Source organism: Borostomias antarcticus (assembly GCF_949987555.1).
Source record: "Borostomias antarcticus genome assembly, chromosome: 9".
Classification (NCBI taxonomy): Eukaryota; Metazoa; Chordata; class Actinopteri; order Stomiiformes; family Stomiidae; genus Borostomias; species Borostomias antarcticus.
In genome coordinates, this window is record NC_140242.1 from 28,754,896 (window position 1) to 28,762,395 (window position 7,500).

The 7,500-nt window shown below is 44.2% G+C and overlaps 1 protein-coding gene across 1 annotated transcript in view; it reads right to left on the reverse strand.

Moving 5' to 3' along the window:
- Window positions 1-3,600: 3,600 nt before the first annotated feature.
- LOC311312977 (kinesin heavy chain-like) overlaps window positions 3,601-7,500 on the reverse strand; it is a gene marked incomplete at both ends in the record, with an annotated part of 24,368 nt that continues 20,468 nt past the window's right edge. The window contains 6 exon segments of the mRNA XM_084442984.1: window positions 3,601-3,740; window positions 4,473-4,689; window positions 5,333-5,437; window positions 6,274-6,345; window positions 6,671-6,731; window positions 7,255-7,356. Of these exon segments, the coding sequence (XP_084299110.1) occupies window positions 3,601-3,740; window positions 4,473-4,689; window positions 5,333-5,437; window positions 6,274-6,345; window positions 6,671-6,731; window positions 7,255-7,356 (697 nt within the window).

Below are 7,500 nucleotides of genomic sequence, written 5' to 3' on the forward strand. Positions count from 1 at the left end.
ATCACGGTGTTGACAAAAGGACAGCCATGGTGGACAGGTTTATAGAGCTAACATTCTCCATCATAGCATCAGGTTGAGAAAAAAAGACCTTTGTGTGCTTTACAACTTGCTTTTTAGAGGGAAGGGGTGTCACCTGAATAGAAATTGATTTTGGGGGAATTTATAATGTTGTACAATCTTTTTTAAATGCCTTGAATGTCATCCACATAGACCGACTATGAAGTCCCTGGTTCCCCCTATATGAAGTCCCTGGTTCCCCCTATATGAAGTCCCTGGTTCCCCCTATATGAAGTCCCTGGTTCCCCCCTATATTAAGTCCCTGGTTCCCCCTATATGAAGTCCCTGGTTCCCCCTATATGAAGTCCCTGGTTCCCCCCTATATGAAGTCCCTGGTTCCCCCTATATGAAGTCCCTGGTTCCCCCCTATACAGCTCTCTCTCTGCAGGATGAGCTGATTGGCTGATCAGCCTCTCTGCAACGGGAAACCTGAGAGGAACTCAACTCGTTTGGTCTCTAAATTAATCCCACAACTAGCCGCCTGGTAACACATTCTGGAAGCAGCAAAGCAGAATCTTGCCACAGAGGAATAGCTAAGGAGTTTCCCCCCCCCCCCAGAGGAATAGCTAAGGAGTTTCCCCCCCCCCAGAGGAACAGCTAAGGAGTTCCCCCCCCCCCCCCCCAGAGGAACAGCTAAGGAGTTTCTTTCCCCCAGAGCATGTGAGCTCACCAGGATTTTTTTTTTTGGGGGGGGGGGTGGTAGTCTATATGTCTTCTTTCCATAACAGTAAAATTCCTTGGATGATGTTTTCATGAACTGAATGGTCTCTCTGCATCATACAGCACCTCATTCCTGTTGTCTTTTGTTCAACATTACAGATAAGACACACACTAACACATTTAAAGCTCCATAAACCAACTAGATAGAAAATATTTACATGAGAATCGAGGTTCTGGTCCTAAATACTCTTATTTTTCTGATGCAGCATAATGGTTACAAATGTCCTGGACACATTTCAGTTACAAAAGTTCATGGTGAGATGGGCGTTGTTCTGCAAAGCTGCAAAGCTTTTCTGGAACACATACTGTATGACACAGTCAATTTATACAGACTGACACCTCCCACAATCACATCAAACGTGTGTGATATTGTCAAAGCAAGGTTTAAAATATACAAAATAAATTAAGAAAATAAATAGCAGACATTTTCATCAAAATTGGTCAGCACAGAAATGTGCAAAAATTAACACAATTCAGTGCAAAATTAAGTGTTAAACATTCATTGAATCTATGGGCTTCACAAGAAACAACAATCAACTATTAATTGTGTCTGAAACTGTTTCCCTTGAATCAGAAACCATTTGATAAGTGTTTTACAAATGAGAAAAATATTAGTGTTACCAAGAGTATTGGTGTGGAAACCTGTTCTTAGCTCAACTTTCTAGAGAAATGTGTTTCTCTGGTCACAGCACTGAGGGAGCAGGAGAAAGGAGGGGGGGGGCAGAGAGTCAAAAACTGAGGAAGAAAGACAGGAAGAGAAATAGGACTAGAGAGAGAGAGAAGGAGAGTTTGGAGAGCGAGGAGTCTGTGGTCCTGTGAAGGCAGATTGGTGAGAGTGTTGGTCCCGGGGGGGGTGGAGGTCCAGGGGAGAAGCCCCCATGTCCAGGTCAGTAGGAGGAGAGGAGAGGGGCTGTGCTTCAACATCCAGCTTCCATCTACAGCTATGAAGTACTGGATAGAGAAAGGAGGTATAGAGTTAGAGGGTATAGAGTTAGAGGGTATAGAGTTAGAGAAGGTATAGAGTTAGAGGGTATAGAGTTAGAGGGTATAGAGTTAGAGAAGGTATAGAGTTAGAGGGTATAGAGTTAGAGGGTATAGAGTTAGAGAAGGTATAGAGTTAGAGGGTATAGAGTTAGAGGGTATAGAGTTAGAGGGTATAGAGTTAGAGAAGGTATAGAGTTAGAGAGGGAAATCCAGTTCATTGTTTCTCCTTTTTTTGTTATGACTTTTTTTCTCATGTATTTGGGAAGGTGGTCCTCTGATTTATTTATTTTTTACAATCAAAAGTGGGCCTTAAGTTACAAACGGCTGAGAACCCCTGCAGTAGAAAGTGTAAATTTAGATTTATACTGCCCCCTTGTGGTACATGTCTGAACTGACGGCATTCAGCGCGTCAATAACAAGTCTAGCAGAACGACTGGGATTTATGCTCATTCTCAACAGGATGGACAAAATAAGTGTGAGTATGTCAACAAAATAGCAAACATATAGGGGCAATACACACCAGATGACCACAGTTGTGTAAAGTAGAGTCTTCTCCATGTGAACACGTTCTTCAGGACTAACTAGTTCTGTGAATCAATCAACTCCCTTGTCCTCTTTTATAGAATCAAGTCGCTGCACTCCTAACCAGGCTTTTGGCGCAAGCACAGACACAGACTTTGTGGACTTTCTCTGGACGCCCAGAGCGATTCTCAGAGTCTGCTCAGGACTGATTAAAGTTTGAATGCCTTTGAAACCCAATTAATGAACAGTGGTTCTCTGACTCGAGGTCATTAATCTTCAGAGAGGAAAGCAGCAGTGAGGATCTGGACCAATTAAGCCAATCTGTAATTCAGGCTAAATGTGTGAGTCAAAGAGAAACACTGTCGATCCACAGCTGGGCTCTGCCACGGACAGTATGCTAAGATGGGATTTACCAGTTTAGCCAAAGCGTTCAAAAACATGTATTATTTCAACCTACGTGTGGGTGGATTTATAGCTGGTTATAAATAGCTCTGTGTGGGAAAAAGGGCTTCTCATTTACAGTTGCGTTCAATATATATATATAGGCTATGTTTTTTCTTCTGAAGAGTCACAACAAGACCACTTTATAAAAAATGGATAGAATCTATGTTATAAATGGTATCTTATGAACAAATGTTGGCCAGATGAAGTGGTGGGAATGAGAACTTTAGGAGGTCATGTGACTGTTTTTTTGTTTACAGCATTACCGGGGCACGGTAATGTTTGATTGTATTGGTAAATATTTCATTGTTTTTCTTTTCTATCATTGACTTACCTGTTCTAAGTATGTGCAATTTTCATAGACCTATGGATGTCTTGTAATTGAAAGTAATAATACTGTCTGTTCAAGTATGTTTGAATTTAAAAAAAACTTAAATGACAAAAAAACAAACAAGACGACTTTACTAGTTGTGTTCAGTCTGTGTATCACACCCCACCAGACACCTGTTATAAACCTGACACCTGTTATAAACCAGACACCTGTTATAAACCAGACACCTGTTATAAACCAGACACCTGTTATAAACCAGACACCTGTTATAAATCAGACACCTGTTATAAACCAGACACCTGTTATAAACCAGACACCTGTTATAAATCAGACACCTGTTATAAATCAGACACCTGTTATAAATCAGACACCTGTTATAAACCAGACACCTGTTATAAACCTGACACCTGTTATAAACCTGACACCTGTTATAAATCAGACACCTGTATTAAATCTGCTCATGCGTTTGGAGACGATGCGGCTTGGTTGACTGATGTGATGGATGAGTCCATGTTTGTCCAGGGGGGGGAGTGCTGACCTGTGGGTTACTTGCTGTGCTGCTGGTGCTGCTGGCGGTGGTGGTGGTGTGGGCTGGACACCCCTCTAGCCCCCCGGATGGCCTGCCCCGCCGAGGGAGAGCAGGAGGCGGCGTGCTGCTGGTGATGTCCGGCGCGGATGGGCTTGGCTACGGACAGACAGCGGAGGACGAGGAGGTCAAACCACAAGACTAATAAAAAAAACTTCTACTCAAACAATGTTTGTGTGTGTGTGTTGTAACAGTTTTGACTTTTGGCTTTGGGTTCTGGGCTGCCAGTCAGGACTAGGCCTGACTATTTTAATTAGCGTGGGTTTTTGTTAGTCAGTCATTTTTGTGTCTTGGTCAAACCTTTACAAAGCGCTGCATGTATCAGAACACGAACCGTTTTTTCCAAACCAATATGAATGGAATTTTTCTAATAGTATAGAACTTTACACAGTGTGTTTAAAAAAATTATAATTGACACTTCATCACGCCAAACAACAGCCCAACGTGGCTCAAACGCTTCCTGTTGTAGCACAACAGTCAAACAGACAGGCTCTCTTCCAGTACTGTAAGTACAGTATCAATCAAAGCTTTATTTGTATAGCGCATTTCCTACCCAGAGGCAACACAATGCGCTTTACAGAGAACAAGGGAGGTGGGCATACGACCCACCCCTACATATTCCAGAGGGAAGCAAAAAAACAGTAATCACCCGGGGGCCAGATAAGTGAGCTGTAAAAATTCTTCCCTGACCCCTCTCAACAATGTTTGTCCAACGGCTAAGAACATTTATAGAGCAATAAATTACAATAAATTAAAATAAAAATTACATTAAATTCCATTTTCATATCAAAAAAGGCTACCCCCCCTAACCCTAACCCCCCCCCCCCTCACCGATCTGGGCGGAGGGCCCTCTCCTGGACACGTTCTTGGAGCGCACGGCCTCCTTGATGCGGTCCACCTCCTGCTGGTATCTCTTGCGGTCTCTCATGGCGCCCTCCTTGGCGTCCCTCAGCGCCGCCTCCAGGGCCTTGACCCTCTCCGCCGTGGCGCGCAGGCGCTTCTCCAGCTTGGGCAGCTCGCAGCGCAGGTCCGCGTTGTCACGCACCAGCTGAGAGAGGGGGGGGGGCGGAGGGGGGCGGAGGGGGAGGGGGTGGGGGGCGGAGGAGGGATTAGGGGAAGTGGGTACCACATTTGTGTACTGTATGCGCTTGATCATGTGCATGGATATCTGTGTGTGTGTACAGTATATTTGTGTGTCTGTGTGTGTGTGTGTACAGTATATTTGTGTGTGTGTGTGTGTGCATGCGTGTGTGTGTATGTGTTTTATGTTGTACTGTGTACAGCTGTATTTTTATGTAATCAGGTCATCATTGGAAAATTGTCCCTCCCTGAATAAATAAAGGTGAAGAAAGAAAGAAAAGTGTGTGTGTGCGTGTGTGCGTGTATGTGTGTGTGTTACCTGCTTGTGGACCTTGGTGAGCTGCTCCAGGTTGTGTGTGTGTGTGTGTGTGTGTGTGTGTGTGTGTGTGTATGTGTGTGTGTGTGTGTATGTGTGTGTGTGTGTGTGTGTGTGTGTGTGTGTATGTGTGTGTGTATGTGTGTGTGTGTGTGTGTGTGTGTGTGTGTGTGTGTGTGTGTGTGTGTGTGTGTGCGTGTGTGTGTGTATGTGTGTGTGTGTTACCTGCTTGTGGACTTTGGTGAGCTGCTCCAGTGTGTGTGTGTGTGTGTGTGTGTGTGTGCGTGTGTGTTACCTGCTTGTGGACTTTGGTGAGCTGTTCCAGGTTGTTCTCCAGGAAGGTGATCCTCTGTCTCTGGGCCAGGCTGCCCCCCGCCTCGTCCACGTCCATCTCTGCACTCTGATTGGACAGACGGGAGGAAGTGACAAGACAGGAGGAAGTGACATCACGTCTCAACAAATCAATCCATGTTAGTTTTAGGTATTTATTCATTTAACCTTTATTCAATGAGATTAATCTATTTTCCGAGAGAGATCTGGCCAAGAAAAAATCACTATTAACAGTTAATATTAAACTTTGACATGATGTTTAATTATATGGTGGAAATGCTGTTCCTTTGATGAAGAAAACATGAGGTAATTAGCTGAGTCAGTAACATAATTAAATGCAGACTGAATAGAGTCTCGACAGGTCTCTTCCCAGCAGGCTAACCACACCCGCTAACATTTACATACAGCAGCGTGGGAAACGTAGTCCCATCAGTTTGTTTATAGGGTTTGACTACGTTCTGGCCTTAGATACCGATAACACAGAACCAAACAATGGTAGCAGGCCGGTTGGCCCCAACCCTGGGGTGAGAACGCAAACAGGACCAGATGTGATGGAGGAAATGTCTCTTGGTATTTAGCCATTGGCTAATACTGTGGTATTTACCAAGACACTTCAGAAATGGTACATGGTAAATGGACTGCACTTATATAGCGTTTTTCCACCTTAGCGGCACTCAAAGCGCTTTACAATGGCCTCTCATTCACCCATTCACACACACATTCACACACCAATGGCGGTAGCTGCCATGCAAGGTGCTAACCTGCTCATTGGGAGCAATTTGGGGTTAGGTGTCTTGCTCAAGGACACTTCGACATGTGGACAGTCGGAGCTGGGATTCGAACCACTGACCCTTCGAAAGAACGCGTGCATTTAGCAGAGAGAGACAGGTAACAGCTCTAACTCACCATCTTCACTCGATTGGTCAGGTCTTGGATGAAGAGTTTGCGCAGGTTATGCAACGTCTGGAGTTCCTTCACCTGTCGGAGGCAACAACAAAGTTCTCGTCATGAAATTCACTCATTTGACAAACGTCTAGTAGATGTTCTCCTGTCTAGTAGATGTTCTCCTGTCTAGTAGATGTTCTCCTGTCTAGATGTTCTCCTGTCTAGATGTTCTCCTGTCTAGTAGATGTTCTCCTGTCTAGATGTTCTCCTGTCTAGATGTTCTCCTGTCTAGTAGATGTTCTCCTGTCTAGATGTTCTCCTGTCTAGATGTTCTCCTGTCTAGTAGATGTTCTCCTGTCTAGTAGATGTTCTGCTGTCTAGAAGATGTTCTCTTGTCTAGTAGATGTTCTCAACTCACCACCGTCTCTTCCAAGCCCTTCAGGTCCTCCTTGGCCTGCTCCCGCTTCTCGTTCAGCTGGCTGTGATAACAGGACACAGACAGGCGTCATAAACATGCTATTAACACGCTATTAACATGCGATTAACATGCTATTAACACGCTATAAACACGCTATTAACATGCGATTAACATGCTATTAACACGCTATAAACATGCTCAATCTTACATACTGCAGACCTAGCAGAGCTACTTGAGGCAAGGCAAGGCAAGTTTATTTGTAGAGCACATTTCAGCAACAAGGCAATTCAAAGTCCTTTACATGAGACATTAAAAGCATCAAGACAAGGTGCAACACATAAAAGGTCATGTAAAACGAAATGCAAAAAAAGGACATTCAAAACAAAATGCAGGAAAAGTAAAATACAGGTGCAGTGTATGAATGAATAATTATTTGATTTAATAAAAAGAAAAGTCTTCAGTCTTGATTTAAAAGAACTGAGAGTTGCAGCAGACCTGCAGTTTTCTGGAAGTTTGTTCCAGATATGTGGAGTATAAAAACTTTTTATGCAGGCGAACAGGCCGGACGGCTCGGTCTCACTCACACGAGCTTCTGCAGCGCGAGGTCCTTCTCCTGCTCCGAGGCCCTCAGCTTGTCGTAGTCCGACTGCAGCTTGCTCTGCTCCAGCTGCAGGGCCTGGTTCAGACTAGGGATGAGACGGTATGGATCTAGTTACGCGGTGCGGTTTACGGTATTTCACGGTTTACACACAGGCGTTTGAATAGGCTGAGTTCTAGAGCCCTACAGTGAAACATGATGGAAAATACACACTATTGTAATTAAGCTCAGT